This window comes from Peromyscus californicus, unplaced genomic scaffold (genome assembly GCF_007827085.1).
Source record: "Peromyscus californicus insignis strain IS unplaced genomic scaffold, ASM782708v3 Scaffold_8__1_contigs__length_139910024, whole genome shotgun sequence".
Classification (NCBI taxonomy): Eukaryota; Metazoa; Chordata; class Mammalia; order Rodentia; family Cricetidae; genus Peromyscus; species Peromyscus californicus.
Window position 1 is genome coordinate 48206393 of NW_026294606.1, and position 22788 is coordinate 48229180.

The following is a 22788-nucleotide window of genomic DNA, read 5'->3' on the forward strand; positions in this document are numbered from 1 at the left end:
AATAAAAAAGAAAATGTTTACTGACTATACATATGACAGAGAATTAATATCTATAAAGAATTCAAAATAAAATCAAATACCAAAACCCAAAATGACCTACATAATAAACTGGCTAATTAAAGCAAAATCAATCCTTGAAGAACAAAGTAAGTATACATTGTCAAGAAACTGGTTCAAAATCACTGACCATCAGAAAAATGCAAATACAAGAGTTATTGAGATTACACCTCACTCATTAAGAATGGCAGTTATCAAGAAAGCAAATAGCCAATATTGTCAAGATTGCAGACTATAGGGAGCCTTTATACTCGGCTCATAGAATGTAAATTACTCTAGACATAGAAATCAGTATGGAATTTCCTCACAAAATTCAAACTTTCCTATGACACAGGTATATCATCTTGGAGTCCAAGTCAATGTATCACAGAGATACTTCACACCAATGCTTAGTAAATCACAGCCTTATTAACAATAGCAAAGTTGTAGAACCAGCCTAGGTGTCTGACAACAGAGGAATAGATTAAGAAAACTTGGTACAGCCAGGTGGTGGTGGTGCATGCCTTTAATCCCAGCACTCAGGAGGCAGAGCCAGGCGGATCTCTGTGAGTTCAAGGCCAGCCTGGTCTACAGAGTGAGATCCAGGACAGGCGCCAAAGCTACACAGAGAAACCCTGTCTCGGAAAAAAAAAAAAAGAAAAAAAAAAGAAAGAAAGAAAAAAGAAAACTTGGTACATAAATGCAATCAGATATTCTTTATCCATAAAGAAGAATTGAATTATGTCATATGTCATTTGCACAAAGCTGGAGATAACCATAACAATCAAGCAAATGAAGCCGGTTTCAGACAGACAAATATTGCATGTTTTCTCTCAGTTGTGGGTCCTAGACTTCATAATTACCATGAAAGTAAAAATGAACTGGAGAATGAAGACAATTAGTGCAAGGGGATGTGGAGAATAGCGAGATATGGGTGGGAGTATACTTAGCGTATACATCTATATGAAAATGGCCTCATGGAATCCTGTTTAGTACATTTTAAAAAATAAAATAAAAAAGTATTATGAGTCCCAGAATGAAGAAGATATGATACATGGTGGAGTTCATGAGAGATAGGAGTGGGAGAGGGAGAAAGCTACATTCAGGAAGGCAAGCACCATCAGACCTCTTCTCTATGTCTCTTTATTCATAAATGAGGATCAAGTCAGAAATTTTAAGAAGACTTTCACAGATTTCATACAGCTAAGAACTATTCAAAAATAATAACTTAAGAATTGCAGTGATTGTTTGTGGTTATTGCTTTCTGTTTATGGAGATGTTTAAGAAGTAAGTAAATTCATGTGCCAGGAATGTTGGGTAGAAAAAATGCTTTGTTCTGATGGTATCTTGGAACACTCCCAGCTTTCTATGTGATCTCAAGTGTTACTATTCATATCCTTTGCTCTTTTTCTTTGCTTCTCCTAAATATGCTGCTGGCTGATATATTTCTCTGCTCTCCTTTTCCCTTCTGCACTCATAGGAGAAGTCTCATCTGAAAACTTTCTGGATTATAAGAATCGTGGAGTCAATGGTTCTCATAGAGGCCAGATCATTTGGAAGATTGACGCCAGCTCGTACTTTGTGGAGTGTGAGTACTGTCGCCATTCTTATGGCCCAGCAAACATGGTTGGAGCAGAATTCAGCTGTACTCTTTTCTGTTCCACTTTGAAAGGTGCCTCCACTTAGGTGCCAGGTAAAAGCAGAGGCAGGTTTAATGAGAGCCTTAAACCATGTTAGAGGATAGGTGAAGCCACAAGCCATATGGCAATATATAGATTAGTAGAAATGGGTTCATTTAAATGTAAGAGTTAGCTAGTAACAAGCCCAAGCTATCAGCCGAGTATTTATAATTAATATAAGCCTCTGAATGATTATTTGGGACTGGGCAGTTGGGACAGAAAAATGTCTGTTTACAATATTTTGTCCACATATCCTTTTCTTCTGCATGGGGAGTGCATCTGCCCCTATGCTCTTCAGAAGCAAATTGATTTACTAGGTCATGTGTCCAGAGAACTTACTAATACTAGGCAGTGTCAAAGGCATAGGGGGTTATCTGATAGCCCTGCTAACAATAGCAACTTCCAAATCCTATGAGTAAGTGTGAGACAGTTGCCTTGCCTAACGAGAACTGCCTCCTAGTTGCCCACCTAAGTTATCCAAGTCATGACCATGAACTTAATCTATAATCAAGTTAAGGCAAGTAGAACATGAAAATACAAGTTCCTTTTTGTACTTTGTGGCACTTAGAGGGCATTCTTTCATTCATTAAAGCAAATCTGACAAAAACCAGAAGAGACTGTGTAATCCTAGCTGCTCAGTCCTCAGCCCGACTTTTATATTCTCCCCAGCAGTCTTGCCTTCGTCGTGCCAATTTATCCTCTGACAAAAGCATCACTTGTCAAAGAGAATAACAGTGTCACTATTAGGAGCTGTAGCCTTGTTGGAGGAAGTGTGTCACTGTGGGGGCGGGCTTTCGGGTCTCTTTTGCTCTAGGTTTCTAGCTCTTCCCAGAAATGCCCCTCCATTCCAGTTGTCTCGCCCAGTACTCTCTACCTCCATCCTCCCCCAACCTGATCATTCCTGTTCCTATCACCCCCCCGATTCAGACCCTTTTCTTATTTGAGCCCCCGCCCCGATTTTTGCCATGTGCCCCTTTAGATCACTTGTACCACACTATTTCCTCCTCTATTGCTCCTCCCTGGCCTGAGATGGTCCCATTTTACTTCCCTGGTTTCTATAGTTACCCCGGGTTTTTTACTCACATTTGAATATTTGGAGCTAGGGAGAGATAACATGTGGTATTTGTCTCGGTCCATTTTCCTGCCAATTTCATCTTTCTTTACAACTGAATAGTATTCCATTGTGTATACAGACCACATTTTTCATTATACATTCATCAGTTGACAAACATTTAGGTTGTTTCCATTTCCTAGCTCTGGTGATCAGAGCAGCCATGAACATGGCTGAACAAGTATCTGTGGAGCAGGATATAGAGTCCTTTGGGTATATGCTAAGAAGTGGTATAGCTGTGCTATATAGTAGATTCAAATTTTAGCTTTTTGAGATTCTCCACACTCATTTCCAAAGTGACTAGACCTGTTTGCAATCCAACCAAAAATGAATGAGGGTCCCCTTTCCCCACATCCCCTCCAGCTTTTGTTGTCGGCTGTTTTGTTGGTCTTTGTCATTCTGACTGGAACAAGAGGAAATGTCAATGTTGCTTTGATTTGAATTTCCCTAATTCCTAGGGACAAAGAACACTTTTTGAGATAATTTTTATTCAGTTTTTTTCTTCTTTTGAAAATGCTCTGTCCAGGTACCAGGCCCATTCCTCGAATTGATTTCTTTATATATTTCCCAATACCTGGAACCCATGTGCACCTGTGTATACAGTCTGATGATTCTTTTGATGTTGTTTTTACACTGCATTGTCTCTGCATGCGTTTGGCCAGTTCTAATTGAGAACTCTGCTTTGCAAATGAACACTTGCAGAAATGATTCAATACTTACAATGATGTTTTCTCCTTCCTGAGGTCATTCACAGACCTTTGTTTAGAAGTCTGAACAATTTCATCTAAATCTCAACACTCGAAATCTACAACTCATCCCTGAGTTTTACATTCTGGATCTTTACTGCCTTGTTTTGTGTTCTATTACCTTGTTATTTCAGTGTATCCAGGCGAGAGTTTCCAGATTTAGTGGGGGAAACTATGGGCTATTTTCCCGAATTTCCATGTGGGGCAAACAAAGAGTAATATTTTTAAATATATCTCATGTGAAACTTACACTAAAATTATATTCCTTATTTATCTGAAACTCAATTAACTGTGCATTCTATATTTTATTTAACACTATTTTTGGCATTTTATTTGTTTTTACCCCCAGCTTTTCTAGATGTTTTCAGATTTGCCTGTTATTCCATGACTGAAATGAAAAGTTCACTTTGATAGTTAAATAACAAACTTGAATTTTTCTCAAGCTTTGTTTTGTATATACACACATACACATAACAACAAATAGTAGAAAAAAGAGGCTGTGAACTTGAATGAGCTGGTCACCCCGATCAAACTTGAAAATGTACGAGGTAAAAACAACCATAATGCACACATGTCTGTTCCACCACTACCGTTAACCTAGGCACTTAGTTTGCCAATCTCTTTTTCTGGAGAGCTGGAACACAACTTTCATTAACCCTTTAGACACTCACAAATAGGATGACCCTGAACTGCTGTCTAAGTCAGCACTGTTGATTATAAAGAAGGCCATTCATGGGTTGACCATGTCACATGTACCATGCTTATGCATCATTCTACTCCAAATAAACAATAAAACTATTGTAACAGAACTGCTTTGAATTTGGAAGATAGCTTACATTTAGAAAATATATTAGAGTTAGTATCATTATTTTTAGAAAGACAAAGACCAAAGTAATGTAATTCTCTGACAAAGTATCTGAAAATGTACCTGATACTCCACTAATATTTCTTTGCTTGTAAGCCTTGCTATTTTTCTAAGAGAGGGCAATAATTGTCAACCGTAGAAATAATTATCAACTATAGAAATTTCTTTGCCCTTGGACAACTGCCTACTTATCAAAACTCTAGTCATTAGCCACTCTTTAAAGTATGATGTTACATTACAATGGAAATATTAAAATAAATGGTACCAATACCTTACTAACAAAACTGAGTAATGAATTAAACAGACCAGTTAAGTGTAGCCAGAGTAAATATGAAGTATCATGTAATTTTTTAAATGGAATTATTTTTAAAGTCATAAGACAAAAATAATATATTGTTATTTTTTTAGGCATTTATTAGTAGCTTTCCTTCATATCCTACTCCTAAGCTGCAATACATATTTAGGTTAAGTAAAGAAGATCCATTAGTAATCAAGCTTCTAAATTTCAAAATGTATTATTAAAATACATGTTTAAGGAGAGGAAAAGATACAAACTTTGCCATCAATTTTCTTGAAGGGAGAATATCATGCTTTGAAGGTTTCCATGAGTTCTTGGTTCAAAATAAGCACTAATCTGACTACAGGATTTAACATAAGTTTGTGTGTTCCCCAACATACAATGGTTCTCCACCATTGGCTCAAAGACATTGAAATCATTTTCTTCCTTGAATAAAAGCTACTGACACTGCTACACATTCCTGTTAATTCCCTTCTACATGACTTAGCTTAAAGTTCTTCCCCAGCATACCGATCTCCCTGGCATCCATGGACAGTATCCTAGTACTGGAGGGAACTGATGGGAACAGTGAGCTGCGTGACTCTTGCTGCTTTATCCAGAGCTCTCCACGATTGCCCATCTATGAGAAACCTGCTTTTTGGACTTGACTGTGTAGACCTAATATGGGCAATTTGTAAATTATGGAACTAGGCTATTAAATGGTCCACCAAAAGCTTGAAACACAATTAATGGATGTATTAAGTGCCTGCAGGGAAAGAATGACTCAGGAAAGAAAAAGCTTATGAGCAACCAGGCATTACTCAGGTCATGAGAAGTCTTAACAAGAGCAACTTAATGGGCTTTTAGAAACTTAAAGAGCTAATTAAAATTTGCTGAAAAAATGTTTAATCTCACTAGTAATCAAGTAGATGAAATGATACTGATAATGCATTTCTATTTTCAGTTCATTTTTAATTAATATGTCTGACTAACAGCATTCCTTGAGGTTCTGTGAAGTGATGAGAATCTGACATTATGTGTTTCTTGAAGTATAAAGTGCTGTTTGGAAACATGGTCACAGAAAGAAAGAATCCTAGAACTACTCATGTTTTCTAGCCAATAGGAGAACATGGCAGTGACCATTTCTTCTATACCAAAAAGGTTTTCTGTGTTGGTTAGATTTAAGTTTGACTTTAAGCCAGGAAAACATCAAAATGGCAGTAGCAAGCAACACAGATATTATCTCCAAGAAAAACTGTAAAATGTATGGCCAGCTAGACATTATCATCCAACATAAACCTGAGATTCTATTGTTAAGCATAAAAAGGAGAATGTGTGTTGGACAGGTAACTAGCAATTGTTATTGCATTACACATTCAAACTTGAACAATGGTTTGCTAAAAGTTTTCATTTTCAAAAATAATGCCCCAAATAGGGAAATGTTTATAAACCATAAATCTTTTGAGCTTTACAAATTGAAGACTCCTAAAACAAAATTAATAGGTTGTAGTAGACTAAGACACAACCCGCTAAAACTTTTAATTAAAAAAAATTATGTGAAACAGTGAGTTGCAAACACTGGTCACTATCTACTAAACTAAGGGCATGTTGCTTGAAGATTTCTTTCACACTGCAGAATCAACTGTCAGAAAGCAATGGAATCCTGTCACAATTCGATCCTCATATCCTACCATCACTGACATTTCCTGAACACTTAACTGGACTCTAAGTGTTTTTGTTTGCTCAACCAACACCTTATAGGATAATGTTCCATTTACATACGAAGAATCTAGAATAAAAGGAAGTTAAGTGACTTGTTCATTGTCTCACCAACTGTAAATTCAAACACAGCCAGTGGGATTTACCAAAAGCATATCTTTTCTGCTTACCAGCTATAAACAAATCTGCATCTATAATTATACCAAAAAAGTTATCACTGATAAGTACAGGAGTTTACAAAATATGGTTTTCCTCTATGTATTTCAACAACCTCTCAATATTTCTTAAAATTATCAAGATATTAATTGCAATGAATTATATGATAGGAAATGCCAAAGAAATAAAGCTACCTCAAATCTTAGAACTATAGATTTTAAAGTAATAATGTCCAATAATGTCCAGTGAGGTAGACTGGATGCCAAGATGCTCAAGAAATAGACTTATTTAACTTGGGTGTATAGTAAATGTTAAATGTCAAAGCCCACACAATTTTTTATGACATAGTTTTAGAAAAACAGACTGGCCAGGAGGCCATATGTAAACAATCATTGTCAAGTGTTGCACACTGGCTCATGGGAGGAAATGGTGTGCATTTCTGGAAAGATCCCTTTGGGCTATGGCTGTGTCTTCCTAGAATATACCCAGTGACTCTCCTCCATCTTATTTTTGTCTTCCAGCTGAAACGAAGATCTGCTTCAAATACTACCATGGAGTGAGTGGAGCCCTTCGAGCTACAACCCCCAGTGTCACTGTGAAAAACTCAGCTGCTCCTGTAAGTCTCCATTCTTCTTCCTGCTCAGACTCAGCTGATGTGGTTCTTTGCTTTCCTGTTCCCTTCTTGTGTGTATGCACACAGTCATCCATATGCACATATCTGCACTTACACCTACATGTATATGAAGATACATTGATAGATGAACACAAACACACACACACACACACACACACACACACACACACACATATATATACATACACACCTCAGACTAGTGATAAGGAATGACACCAAAAGCTGTCCTCTTCGGAGTACAGGCCATGTGAATGTTAGAGAAATGCCAAGTCAGGATTTCCCTTAGCAAAATGTTTCCATGGGGATATACTTAGTAATAGTGTATGAAGCTTTCTATAAGAAACATGTTTATAATTCACTGATTTTGAATACTTACATTTTTGATGTTTTAATTTCTTTTTAGACTTACAAATAAATTAATTTGAATGTATTACCTCAGATTCATCTTAGCCATATGAAACAATGGGCCTAGAAAAGATAAATTCTCACCTCCTTTCTTTGGATAAATGAGAACTCTAACAAGTGAGTCCAAGTGATGGACCTCAAGCCACACTGTTAGTGAATCCCAGATCCACAATTTGCCTTTGTTCATTTTGCTTTTGTGTGTTTTGGTTTTGTTGTTGATGATTATTATATTCTTTTGAGATGTTGTCTCACTGTGTAGCCCAGGCTGTCCTGGAACTAACTATTCAAGGATAGCCTTGGATTTACATAGATCATGCTTCCTATCCTTCCCAAGTGCTGCAATCATAGGAGTGTGCCACCAAGTCTAGTTGTACATCCAGGATTTAAGTGACACTTTGTGTTCCGGACTGTGTGGTTCTATTCAGTACCACAGGAATGGATGCTATCTTTTCCTGAATTGCAGTCTAGTCTTTATCGCTGTAGTGTTTTTTTTCTTATTAGTTCTTCTAGAGTTTCATATAACCTATTTTGATCATATTCACCAGTTTCTCTAACTCTTCCCCAATTCACTCGCCTTTCTTACCCACCCAACTTTAATAACTTTGTCCTTTTTTTAAAAAAGACAAATTATTTGGCTTTTTGTTGTTGCTGTGTTGTTTTGGTTTTAGGGTTTGTTGTTGTGGTTTTCTTTCTTCCTCATCACCCCCCTGCATTTTTTTTTTTTTATTTTTGAGACAGGCTCCATCTACATAGCCCTAGCTGTCCTGGAACTTGCTAGGTAGATCACTCACAGGAATTAAAACCATGTACCACCACACCCAGCTTAAGACTGATTTTTGCTGCCTAAATATTTTTGGATGTGTAGTTTTCCACTCTAGAGTGGTCCACTTACCAGGGACTACATTCTTAGAGGAAACTGACTCTCCCCCTCTCAGTAGCTAACAAGTGCCAAGAGCTCCACAGCTTGGGACAAGATTGTGTGCCCCGCTCCTCACTCCACACAGGGATTTGATCTGGCTTGGGCTTGCATAGACGTTATATACTCTGTCACCACCACGGTGAGGTCCAATGTGCAGCTGCCCCGATGTGTCGAGAAGACACTGTTTCCTTATATTTATCCATCACCTCAGGCTCTTATACTCATTTTGCCCCCTCTTCCACAATAATCCCTGAGCATTACAGAGTGGGCTATGGCATACATGTTCTCTTTAGGACTGAGCCTGCTGTGATCTGTTATTTCTCGGCACCTTGACCAGTTGTAGCTCACTGTGTTAATCACCATCCACTGCAAATAGCAGCTTCTCAGATGAAGGATGAGAATGCACTGACTACGGGTGTAAAAATGAGTCAGTTTAATACTATGCCCATTTAGCAGAGTATTAGTAGTAAGGTCTCCCCTAGCGCCTATGACTTGTCTGGCCATAAATTCTTAGCCTGATAATGATGCCAGCTATAAGTTGAATCCTGCGGAGTAAGTCTTAAATCCAATCAGAAAGTGTTTAGTTAGTCCCATAATGTTTATGCCACTATTATACCAGTGGGCATATCTTCCCAGGTCAGTCAGTATCATAGCATTCAGGGTTCAAGCTGGGTAAGACTGATGATTAACTTTCTTCTCCAGTAGCTTGCATAGCACCTTCCAGTACTGTGAAAGCTGGCTAGCTAGCTGCTAAGGTTGAGTCTCAGGCCAATAGAAAAGGAAGTACCTTGAAAGGACACTCCCCAACCAGTGGAGCCATCTGCGGGCTCTGCATTGTGCTACAGTTTCCAGCTCTCATGGACTTTCACTCATGATGGAGTGGGCTTTTGGTGATGCAGCTCTTGTGGCATCATTCTTTCTGATAGCAACCCATCACCCATATTCCTCCCCACCCCCCCCCCCACCCCCCAAAAAAACCTCACTTATTCACCAAGTATGGCTTTGGTAGTATCTTTCCTTTGATCTGTATTTCATCTCCCAATGAACAGTATAACAAAACAATGTGAGAGTCCAGTCCTGAGCCCATGTGATGCTGAGAACAGAGAGTAACCCTGGGTTCTCACTGCCATGTTAAAACTGAGCATGTGGAGGTCCGATGGAAGTGCTGGAAAGGAACTTTCCTCAAACAGTATTTTAATGTGTAGTTAGTTTTATTCTAATATGTAGGGTGACTATGCTATTTTTGCCCTTATTTCTTGATAGTATGATCTGTTTTCAAGGTTGTTTCTCTTGCATTTCTCTATTTGATTTCTAGCACATTAAGGCAGACAAGAAAAATATTTAAACAAATGCTCTTCCTTCTCAATTAACTACAGGTTTAAGTGTATTGTCATTTTAAAAAATTACTAGTTTATTTCAGCATATAGTGTTGTAATAGAAACCAAACCTAGCTTTAATTTTGCAACACAAGTCAGTTATTGGTAAAATCAAATGAACTTCTGAATTAAAATAAGCTTTGGAGATCTGATCTGGGAATTTAAGCACACTACTTCAATGAGGAAATGTAACTAAGTTTTCTTGAATCCATTTGTCAATTAATTTTGAAAATATACTTTCTCACTGATTATTGCTGGTAGTACATTAATTTTTTAGGAAGGGTTACTATCTATAGGCATTATATCACATCCAAAATACCATTGAGTTAATTTGTAAGACTACAATCAACCTGTAGTTCTTTAGGAAGGAAAACAAGATGCCCAATGCTCCTTTGGTATAACCAATACTTAAATTTTAATAGTAATAAATTCTAAATATTTATCGGTTTTTTTCATCTCTCTTATCTGTGCCATTGGCAGCTATTGTGATCCTTGTTATAAAATTAGGTTGCAATTTATTCTTGGTGATGTGAGGCTCTCATCTCTTTGGCTGTCTTAAGCATAGATGAGAGCCTGTTATTGTAAGAGGTTATAGACACTGATGTACATGTAAATTAAACGTAAGCCCTGTAATTGAGAACTCGTAGTTATTGTACCATCCAGGATAATACTATCTAAAGCCCACAGGGCTGGAGCATGAAGCTTCTTGTGCTAGCGTGTAAGGAAAGGTCTAACAGGGTGCAGCATCTCTGTTGGCTTCACAAGGAGGTGGCATGTGAGCTAAAACAAGCAGTGTGAATGGAGCTGCCAAGGCTGGAAGGGAGGTGACGCAAGGCTGGGGAGAGGGACATAATGGACAGAAACACAGGACATGAAGTGGTACAAGCACCGTGGGGAGAACCATCTACGCTTTGCTAGGACTAAAGAACACATGGCTGGTTTTTCCATAACCCCTGTTGCACTTCGTGTTAGAATATGTTTGTTATTTTATTGGCGACACCTGTAATAAGCTTAATATTTTCTTCTATTCTCTGTCAAAAATAATTTTTGAAGACAAGTTTCTCTTTCAGCATCCTTGCCTTATTTCATTTTCCCAGTGCATTCCCATATCTCTTAATAAACTCATGGTATGCTTTACTATCTCTGATTATACATCAAAGGACAGAAATTTAGCTTTATAATTTCTCAGAAACAATATATAGTAGTCTGTCCACAGCTCACTCTATTGTCCACTGAAGACTTCCTGAGTACATTGTCAAGGCTATGCCCTGTTAGAAGATTTTCATCCTGACCTTCCCCATGCTATGGAGGCATCTGCAGGGTCTTCCTCTACACTGCCTTCTGATTTCCTTTAGGGATGAAGATTCAGTCTCTAGCTGGTCTGGGTGTACATCTTGTCAACAAGACCCTTTAAAACCCCTAACACAATTTCCCATACCTGCCTTACAAGACACTATCAACTATATCCCTTCCCATGCCAAGGCCTGGGGGGGCCACAGCTTCTGAAGATAGAAAATGGGCAACTAACTCCAAAAGCCTCAAGAGCGATATATCCTTGCAACTGGGAAAAGGCACTAGAGTGAAAGGCAGGAAGATAACATTATATTGTTACCTTATTTGGGGCCACAAAATCTGAGGTAGAGTGTCCCCCAGATTCACAGTTTCAATAATGCTAGAATGTATTTCTTTTTTTTCCCCCCTGTGTAGTTTTGGTGCCTGTCCTGGATCTCGCTCTGTAGCCCAGGCTGGCCTGAAACTCACAGAGATCCAACTGGCTCTGCCTCCTGAGTGCTGGGATTAAAGGCGTGCACCACTGCAGCCTGACTAGAATGTATTTCTTATATTGTCTTTAACAGTAAAATTTCATGGCAATGCTATCAAAATTGTGTTACACTAGATTAGTCTTACCATTACTTCAAAAATTGGTTTTTCCAACCCGCTGACCAAAGGAGACTTAGACAGATTATCTGCCTTGGAATGGCAGATAATCCCAAAATGCTGTGTTTTCTTTAACTGTATTTTTCCCACTAGTTTTGCTTATAAAGAATTGCTTCTATCAACAGAGAGACTTGGGGAATGTTTAAAATTATTTCCACAAATCAGTTTGATCAAAATTAGCCAGGTTTTATGATTTTGTCGTATTCACAGCACTACAGCCATGTTCTTAAACATGTCCTCATATCCAATCTCGATCTAGGAACCTAGATACCTTACATTTGGGGAAATTTATAGGAAGTTTAAGTTTATTTTTTTTGACTTGGATTTTAATAGTAGCAACATTTTTTTATTACTGTGTCAAAATGCCTGAGATTTAGAAGTTAAGCATAGTTTTGTTTGATTTATAATTTTGGAGGACTTATTCTACAGTTGTTAGTCTTGTTGCTTGTGAGGCAGAATGTCATGGAAGGTGAGGACATTGTACAGAACATTGTTCTTATCATAATGACTGGGGAGCAAAAGAAAGAGAAGGTGTTGACATCCCAATAGCTGATTCAAGAGCTACTCCTAATAACCTGACATCTTTCTACTAGGCTCAGTACCTAAAACTGTCACAACTTTCCAATGGCCACATGTACTGAGGATAAAGCCTTTACTGCAGAGCCATCATGGGACACTCAAGAAATATTTAAACTGTAGCACTTACCATAGGAGTCTTTTAAAAATAAAAAAGTAAAAATTTTGTGTTCTATCTATGCCCAGGGGATGTTGAGTGGACATTGCACTCAACATGTATGTTTATGCATGCTCATGATTATACAGATATGCATGAAAGTCAGAGAGCAACATCAGGAGTCATTCCTTAGGAGCTGTTTTAGAGAGGCTCTTATTGGAACCTGAAGGTTGCAGGTTGAGCTCTCAGACCAGAACAGTTGAGAGCTGTCTCTGCGTCCGCAGAGCTGGGACTACAGCTGCCTGCTGCCTTGTCTGGACTTGCACGTGGGTGCTAGCACTGGAACCCTGTCTTCACGCTTCCACAGGAAACACTTCGCTCACTGAGCCATCTCCCCAATCCCCTTATATGCTTTTGTGAATTAATTCTGTTTTTCTGCTTCCTCCCTTATACACCCACAACTTAGATTTGTGGTATGTCTCTGGCAATTATCTAAATGAACACAAAAAGAAATTTCATCCATAATCCTATGATGAGACAAGTCTAAGACTTATTTATTCCATAACATTATGAAAATTAGTTTCTAAATGAAATAATCCTAGCTATACCAGTGCAGCAAGAGTTCTGAAGTAGTTATATAATATTCTAGTTTTATTTTCTATCTCATAAACCTCTTTCTTCTAGCCTTTCTCAGAGAGCAATTTTAGAGTACATTTTTACTTGAAGCAGATATGTCAAATGCTACAGGTCAAACAGAGTGATTCCAAACTTGAGTGCCTATGCTAAAATCAAAACCATGATTTACTAACATGCAAAGGTCAGTCCGTGCTGCCAAAATATTTACTAGATGATTTCACAATTTTTTTCTCACAGAATATTTATGAGACTCTCTGAGTATTGTGACTCTAAGTTCTGTCTCTGTTCCACAAACTTAAGTGTGGGAGGGGAAAGCAAAGTCTAAGAGGAACACTAATGGACAGATGTTCTTCCAGCTGAGAACTCAAAGGCAGGCTTTTCCTTTACTGTCAAATTTCAGTCAGGCTAATCATGCTCCTCTCCTCAAAGGCCAAATCTAATTTATTTATTTTTAATTTTCTTCATAAAAGAAAAATTTGCAAATAAAAACATCACACGTAAAAACTAAACAGGCCCAATGTCCACCAACTTAGGCAACTTATATACAGTTAGAATTGCTGTTACAAATAGAAGCTGTGAAGCTTCACATTAAATTCTACACTTTCTGTACCAAACATATTTGATGCACTTATCCACAACCAAAAAAAGCCATGACAGAATTAGACCTAGAAAATGATTCGCTTTATATCTTCTTTCCTAACTCGCGTTCATTACCTGAATTCAGCCCTTCCTCATCCCCTTATATTTATTATATATTATATATATTATATATTTGTTATCTTTTATTCATGTTATACTGCACCCACATTTACATATATGTAGATGTTGTTGGCTAAACCCTGCATCTGAGAGAGAACATGCTTTATTTCTTCCTGAGAGTATGACCCTGCTAAGTCCATCCATTTTCCTGCAATTTTTAACTTCATTTTTCTTTAGAGATGTTTCATCTAATTCCAATAAATTTATTTATTCATTTAAGTATGACTAATCTACAACAATGGTACATTTTAATATTATTATATACAGTGGGGGAAAAAGCAAGTTTCTTGATATTTCTAAATTTCTGGCATGTTGTTCTTTGAGATTCGGGGAAAATAAATTGATTACTAGGAAATTTTAGAAATTTCAAAATTGTTACTACTTTTTCAAGGTATTTTTTAATAATCTTTATATTTTATTATTTAGGGAACTGCAATTCATGTTTAAAGAATCAAGTATACTGAGTTTACTAGTGGTCACAAAAACTTTAGCTTACAGGAATATTTCAACAATTTAAAATTCAGATCTCCTAGTAAGTTTTGTCATGAAATCCCATTTGGAAATTGCCAACCAAGTCCTTTCTAATAGAGTTTTCTTTGTTTTATTTATTTTTATCCCTCAAAATAATATTTTTCTTTTAACTAAATACATTGATTAATCCCTGCCCTGTTTTAACATCAACTCATTTATATTGGAGGCAAAGTTGCAGATGGTTAAAGATATCTGCAGGCTTCGAACAAAGTCCGGGTGATCTGGGTTTTACCACCGGCTTCATCTATATGACTTGGAGGAAATCACTTAAAAGTCTTTGATCCTGTGTTCTCATCTGTGAAATGGCAAAACTTTAATATCATCTCATCAGATTGTTGTAAAAAAAATTTTAATCTATGGAAAGCCTTAGTATGGTGCCTTGAACATATTTTCTAAAAACAGCATTCAAGAATTGTTTTTCTCATTGTTTAACAGTAACTATTACTGTCATTATGGTAAACACATTTTCTCGGACCAACGCTGAACAAAAAGGCTATCACAGTCATATGCCTGTAAACCCAGCTTTAGGATGCAGATCAGTAATGTAAGGCCAGCTTGGGCAACACTGATGGAGACTTTGTCTCACAAACATCAAAAGAAAAGAAAAGCATTTATCTAGGCTGTTATTTTCACTGTATAAAACATCCACAAGCTTACATAGCATGCTGCTAAGTCATGCTACTTCTTCCTTATAAAATCTTACTAGTTACCTAAGAGCATATAACACACCTATTGTGTATATGGTTAAATTTCAAAGTTGGAATTACTGTAACAGACAAAGGTATGTTTTCAGAACCATGCTGATTTTTTTAGTTTGCATACCCTCATCTTTGTAATTAAAAAAAAAAAAAACTACAACTCCTCCAGTAATTCAGAAAAGTAAAACTCCATCAGTAATTGAGAACACACACACACACACACACACACACACACACACACACACACACACACACACACACTACAATATATATCCATATATTTGCCTTTGAGGCAATGGGCTGTCTACCAGATTTTTAATTAGTATATCTCCTTCTATTCATCTGTCTTTCATTATTGAGTACCATAGTAAATCAAAGATCCTCATATGCCTGTTTAACAATGGTATGGACCTCCAAATAATTATAACTTTTACATTGTATCACATAATGACTTCCTCTGTTGTTAGATGTACATTGCTTACAGTCTAGTCTCTGGCCATTCCATGGCCTCTCTGACCAGAAGGACCAGACAGCTTATCAGAGGAATCTCATTGTCCTCTGGGTCCTGGCTGACCATGGAGGGCAAGGATCAAAACATTGCACATCCTTTTTGATCTTTTTACCCTTATTGGTGTAGGTCAAGCTTTGTTGACCAACCAGAAGAACAGCTTTGTATTTTTAATTTGTATAAATTTTAGACAAAGCTTAGAAAAAAACAAACCAAACAGTTTTAAATAAATCTTGGTTTTTACTATGACTCAGTTTTCTCAAGTAGTGAAAGTTCAACAAAGTTAGCAAAAATTTAATTACCTTGATTAGACATACAACAACAACAACAACATTTAAGTCAACTTTTGTTACCATTAATAGATCGTTATAACCTTAGGGATTCTAATAAACTTTAATTATTAAACATTTATGTCCTAAGTCCCATCATCTACAAGCCTTGTATAACTTATTTAGACCTTTCTGATATGGCTTTAAGCATTTCTGGTTTTGTTTTCATTGTGTGTGTGTGTGAGTGTGTGTGTGTGTGTGTGTGTGTGTGTGTGTGTGTGTGTGTCTGCGTGTGTGTGTGTGTGTGTGTGTGTGCATGCGCGTGTGCACATACATACACACATATATTCATCTTTAGGATAATGCTTATTTTATCATAAAAATCTCTCTTTACCTAAAATATTTCACACATACCCTCTTCCCCTTCTGTTTGTACATTTAAGAATTTTAATGCCTCCTTAGTGGGCTAGCCCACCCCAAATGAAAGCCATTCTATTTCAGAGATGGTCAGAATTAGCTTAACATCATAATTTTCTGAATACTCTTTTTAGAGTTTTTTTTTTTAAATCAGACATTCTAAGGACACAGTGTACTATGCTTACCACCCATTTGTTCCTACTGAAAGGAACATATAGGAAATTCACATACAGGAATTCACATTCACATACAGGAAAGGGAAAGGGAAGAGATTCCATTCATTCCACCCTTTTGTCAAGTCAATTGGTATGCAGGATTGTCTCCATTGGTGTTCATTGGTGTTCTGTTGCTGTGAAGACGTGCCATGACCTTGGCAACTCTTATAAAAGAAAGCATTTAGTTGGGGCTTACTTACATTCAGAGGTTTAGTCCATTATGGCCATGTCTGAAAGCATGGCAGTTCACAGGCAGACATGTTGGAGAGGTAGCTGAGAGTTCTACATCTGGATTGGCAGGCAGCAGGAAGAGAGAAACACTGGGCCTGGCTTGAGCATTTGAAACCCTAAAGCCCACCCCTAGTGACACACTTCCTCCAACAATTCCACATCTACTCCAACAAGGCCATGCCTCCTAATAGTGCCACCCCCTCTTAACCAAGCAATCAAATCTATGAGACTATGAGGCTCATTCTTATTTAAAACAACCACAAGTATCCGTAAACAGGCTAAACAGACATTCATCTAAAGATTGAGCCCCAAGTTCGATTAAGCATAGTGTTTTATATCCTTCTGTCCCCTTGATTGCCCCTCAAGAGTAACCCAGAGTGACATATATTTTGATTGTCTATATTATAGAGTTTTCTGAATTGCCCCATAAGCAGAATTCTTCCCCACAGATCAGAATTTCCCAAAAGCCACTTACAGTACAGAAGGGAGAGGGGAGGAATTTGGTTACAGAAGAGACAGAGAGATAGGACAAGGGGGGTGACCAGCCTGTTGCAGATGGGTCCTCTTAGCATTTCAGTGCCCCTTACTATACTGTAGTATCTCTTTCTATGTTGGTTTTGTCTGTCTTCCATCTTTCCTTGTTTTTACAGATTTTTAAAGGCATTGGCTCTGAAGAGACTGTGCAAAGTCAAGGGAGTAGGAGGCTGATCAGCTTCTCTCTCTCAGGTACGTGTTGCTCACCTAGGAGCCTTATGCAGAGTATTAGCTACTTTCTGTTGGTGTCATAAAACACCATGCCAACTTAAAGAAGAAAGTGTTCATTTTAGCTTACAGTTCTAGAAGGATACAAGCCCATGATGGCAAGGTGAAGGCATGACAGCAAACAGCAGGCAATGTGAGAGTTTCAAGAAGCAGAGAAATCTCATCACCCACCACAAGCAGGAAGCCAGAGGAACTGGAAATGGTACAAGGATTTAAACTTTTAAACCCACCCCTAGCAATGTACTTTCTCCAGCAGGTCTGCACCTCACTATGACCCTCTCCAGACAGCACCACCTACTAGGAACCAAGTGTTCAAATGCCTGAGCCTATGGCTGTTACAGGAATCTTAGAAGGTCTTATTAATGAAAATAAACCTGGAGCAAGGTATTGGGGTGAATGCTGGAAGATCAGAGAAGCAGAACAAGCCACAGCCACCTCATCTTACCAATTCCTCAGCTGATCCTGTTTCCTCAGACTGGAAGTCTCTGAGTCCTCATCCAGAATGAATCTCAGCTGAACTGTTGCTCAAAAACCTAAAAGCTTAACCAGCCTAGTTCCTGGTTTTCACAACTTATATACCTTTCTGCTTTCTGCCATTACTTCCTAGGATTAAAGGCGTGAGTCATCATGCCTGGCTATTTCCAGTGTGGCTTTGAACTCACAGAGATCCAAATGGATCTCTGCCTCCAGAAGGCTAGGATTAAAGGTGTGAGTGCCACCATTTTCTGGCCTCTGTCTGTCTAGTGGCTGTTTTGTTTTCTGACCCCAGATAAATTTATTAGGGTGCATGATATATTGGGGAACACAATATCACCACATATGGCAGACATTTCTCATTCAAACCACCATGTACAGTGAACAAGAATGCCAACCACTTCTACAAGCTTCAAGTTATTCAATCTCTTTGTGCCTCGTTTTCCTCACCTGTGGAGGTGAAGTTAAAATAAAATGGGCGATTTCCCTTGAATAAGTAAGAATAATGGAAATTCAGTCAGTCATAAATGTGGAAGTGTTTTGACACAGTGGGAAGGGAAGCTATTGTCTTAATAGAAGCATTAACAGTCTACCAAGGGCAAGTGGAGGAAGCCAGAAGAGAGCAGCAGCCATCCAATTCTAAACAGAACTTGCAGTCAACCCACTTAAGCAGAGTGGATCAAAGCCGAGCCAGCCAAAACAGTACATTTGAGGGGAGAATCCAAATAAAGTCCATTTTAATTTAGGCAATTTAAAACATTAATAGTTGAGTGTTGGGTGAAGCTTTTCCTGGGGAGATGTGAAGAAAGATCTATTAACCCTGGCAGGGGAATTGATGACAGATCAAAATAGCCATTCTACTGAAGTCAGCCTTGTAGCTAGAGTTTTCCTGCCTTTCCCACAGTCAGGACAAATCTCTCTCCCGCCAGTCCCACAGCAGCTCAGACCCGACCAAGTAAACACAGAGACTTATATTGCTTACAAATTGTATGGCCGTGGCAGGCTTCTTGCTAACTGTTCTTATAGCTTAAATTAATCCATTTCCATAAATCTATACCTTGCCACGTGGCTCATGGCTTACTGGCATCTTCACATGCTTCTTGTCATGGAGGCAGCTGGCAGTGTCTCCCTTTCCCTTCTTGTTCCCTTAATATCCTGCCTATACTTCCTGCCTGGCCACTGGCCAATCAGTGTTCTACTTATTGACCAATCAGAGCAACAGATTTGACATACAGACCATCCCACAGCACAGCCTAGCAAGAGAATAAGTTGATTGGGGTCACTTAAAAGAGCATGGACAGCTCAGTGCAGCTGCATCACTGAAAAGCCCACCTTGTCATGGGTGACAGCTCAAGACAGCTGCATTACTAGAGCCTTCTGCAGGATGCCCAGGCAGGACAAGGTGGAAAATCTTCTCCAGGAAGCTTCACTGTGCAAAGATTCTCTTCTCCAGGCAGCTGTTTTCTGCTTCTAGGATCTCTGAGTGCAGACCATGTGGATCATGTATGTTTCAGCCTTGCAGGACTTACAAGGTTGTTTACTTCCTAAGTCTCCCTTACTCCTCCCTTCAGGAGGGAATGTTTCAATTTAGAGGAAATTAATGAACATCAAAGAATAAGTTACTTTTTAGTTTTCATGACTCTAGTGGTTCTGTAATACATTAACAATGGAAAAACTAGGTAAGGAATTATAGGAAATCTTTGCATTCTTTACCGAATTCTTGTAAGCCTGAAATTCCATTGTCATTACAAGTATAAAAGAACAGAACATGTAAGTCAGGTAAACCCTTTCATCATCATGTTGTTTGTGGTCCATGTTTTAAAAACTGCAACAGAGCCGGGCGGTGATGGCGCACGCCTTTAATCCCAGCACTCGGGAGGCAGAGGCAGGCGGATCTCTGTGAGTTCGAGGCCAGCCTGGTCTATAGCTCGAGATCCAGGAAAGGCGCAAAGCTACACAGAGAAACCCTGTCTCGAAAAACCAAAAATAAAATAAAATAAAATAAAATAAAAACTGCAACAGAGAAGCAAGCAAGAACATCAGGAAGCTGACAAGACACAGGTGGCTCTGAGTATAAAACAAGAAACAAGGATTCTAACAAACCGGTTAGACAACCATGGAGATTGAGAAACACCAGGATGACAAGAATTTTCAGGAAGAAGTAATAGAAAATTTGACTTGAAGGATATGTAGAAAAAAAAGAGTAAGAACAACTGAAGTACATGCATTCAAAATAGACCTTCCCTCTACAACGTAAAATTACTTGTAATAAAACAGCTTAAGTTAGACAGGTCAATTGCCACAGTCTCCTCTTCCTGACGCCATGGTTTCTCAAATCTCTGGTTGTGGGTGAGTGCCTAGCTCCATGGAGGCTGCACTTACTCTTCTTCCATGGTTGTCTGCTCTTTCAAACCCTTTTTTCTACTTATCCTTACTCAGTGAAATCCACATTTATTGTAAAACTACTGTCCTCGGTTTTCTTACATCTTTGCCCTACAAAACAACTTCGTGTCTTTGATCTACCACATTTCCAGTCAGTTTTCTTCCATGTCCAACACCTTGGGAAACCCTCAACCTCTCACCCATTCCCTTCCTCTTAATCTGTTTGTAGAGCACCAGCCATCCAGTCCAGTCAGGGTCAATGGTCCTCTCATTAAAAATAAATGTCCACAGTACCAGTTGAATTGACATATGACAAGGATTTCTTTCCCAAATACAACTTAACATATGCCAGGAAATGTTCCAAATAATAGTCTGTGTATATACACATCAGTCCTTGTTGGTAATAAGATGGAAAATTGTCTAAACATTGTTAAAAAAATGTTTCACATGTATATTAGTTACTTTTCTATTGCTGTAATAAAATAACATTACAAAAGCAACTTATGGAAGAGTTATTTTGAACTTAGGGTTCCAGAAGGAAAAGAGTCCATTAAGGCAGGGAGGAGTCACAGCAGGTGGCTGGATCAGAAAGCTGAGAGGTCACATCTTTAATTGTAAACACCAAGAAGAGGGTGAACTGGAGGCGAGGACAAGAACTCTCAAAGCCTGTCCCTAGTGACATCTTGCACCTTTCAAAACCTGCCCAAACAATGCCACCAACTGGGGACATGTGTTTAAATATCTGAAACTACGGGGGACATTTCTCATTTAAACCACCCCATCATGTTTTGTTTGTCTTGCCTAGGACCTGTAGGTGCTCAACTTCACTAAAACATACTTAAATAAAATGTCATTTATTTTATAGATTTCCAGGCCATGGGGTTGAAGAAAGGGATGTTTTTCAACCCAGACCCCTATCTGAAGATTTCCATTCAGCCTGGGAAACACAGCATCTTTCCCGCCCTCCCTCATCATGGACAGGAGAGGAGATCCACGATCAGAGGCAACACTGTGAACCCCATCTGGCAGGCAGAGGTGAGTGCTAGGGAGGGGGGATGCTGAAAGGATCAAACTGAAATGAGTAATGATGCGCTCACCCCGTGCTCATTTTCTTGTGGAGCATAGATTCTGTTCTTAAACTCATGGCCATGAGACTCAGGCCTTAGTAGGGAGTCATGTTCTCTCTGAGAGCTTCAACTCCAGAGTCTGGAATTACTGTCCCAGGCAGCATCCGGTAATGCTTTGCCACAGCTGCTTTGAGTGTCATGGGAGAATACCCTCCCCCCAACCCAAAATTCAATTCAGGCATCCAGAGATTTAAAAAGAACAAAGGGAAGAAAGGGAGAGAGGAGAGAGAGGGAGGGAGGGAGAGAGAGAAGGGAAAGAGAGAGAGAGAGAGAGAGAGAGAGAGAGAGAGAGAGAGAGAGAGAGGACTGGGGTCCTAGTCAGTGCTCAACAGGGACCAGCCTTGATCTGAGCTTTTCACAGTTTATACAGGGTGTTATAATCTTACATAAATTTTCATCTGCAGGTAACTTTTAGGTTCTGCCAAAAGTTCCATTTTCTGGGCAATTATCAATAAGATGTTTTTCCACTAACAAAGTCTTTTACTTATTTGAAGAGCTGTGGGAAGCAGCTCTCAAGATCTACAGCTGTGGAAAACTGGCCTTTCCTTGGGGCTGTCTGGCAAATGTTTACCTTTCCAGATAAGAGCAAGCAGTTTTGATGAGCATCTTGTAATAAAGCAGAACTCAGCAGACTTTATCCAACCTCAAGTCAGAAATGTAACTTTAATTCATTTTTTATCTTTTTCTGTTGTCCAGGAGAAACTGGTTAGTGTGTTACCTATCTGAAACTTACATATCGAGGCAGAGCCTTTTAGCTAAATTTCTTATTTCAATGTGACTTAATATTTTCTAAGCAAGCTTATCAGTAAATCCCTTTCAATCATACTTAACCAGAGTTAGAACTTGCTATTTTTCTACCACATTGCCAGTGGTTTCTTTTATGATTCAGAACAGGTGCCTGCAAGCAGGAAAAGCACATTTAAGCATGATTAGTCCCATTTCTCCACAGTTAACCCCATGCTGTCATCATCAAGAGCTCCAAACTATAAATGGGGTCCTCTGGATGACTTCCAGAGATACCAAAGTCATCAGCTTCCTGGAGTAGACAAATCAGTCATCTCTAGAATATTCCTGATTTGGTTGCACGTTGCTCGATTTAAATATATATGAAACCTAATTTTTCATCTCATCTTGGTGGTTTGAATAGTGGTGTGCAGCTTGCTTACAGTATTGAATACTTCATTGTGTCGGTAAAGGACCTTCTCAACTTCTAAGTGTGTCTCCTCCACCAGCCAGGAGTTAGGA

At 38.6% G+C, this 22788-nt stretch overlaps 1 protein-coding gene across 7 annotated transcripts in view; it reads left to right on the plus strand.

The window, feature by feature from the left end:
* Hecw1 (HECT, C2 and WW domain containing E3 ubiquitin protein ligase 1) overlaps positions 1-22788 on the plus strand; it is a 293914-nt gene that overhangs the window by 155532 nt on the left and 115594 nt on the right. For all 7 annotated transcript variants that reach the window (XM_052729794.1, XM_052729793.1, XM_052729799.1 and 4 more), the window contains 4 exons: positions 1517-1624; positions 7111-7205; positions 17449-17524; positions 21282-21451. In XM_052729794.1, the coding sequence (XP_052585754.1) occupies positions 1517-1624; positions 7111-7205; positions 17449-17524; positions 21282-21451 (449 nt within the window). The remainder of the gene's footprint in view (positions 1-1516; positions 1625-7110; positions 7206-17448; positions 17525-21281; positions 21452-22788) is intronic.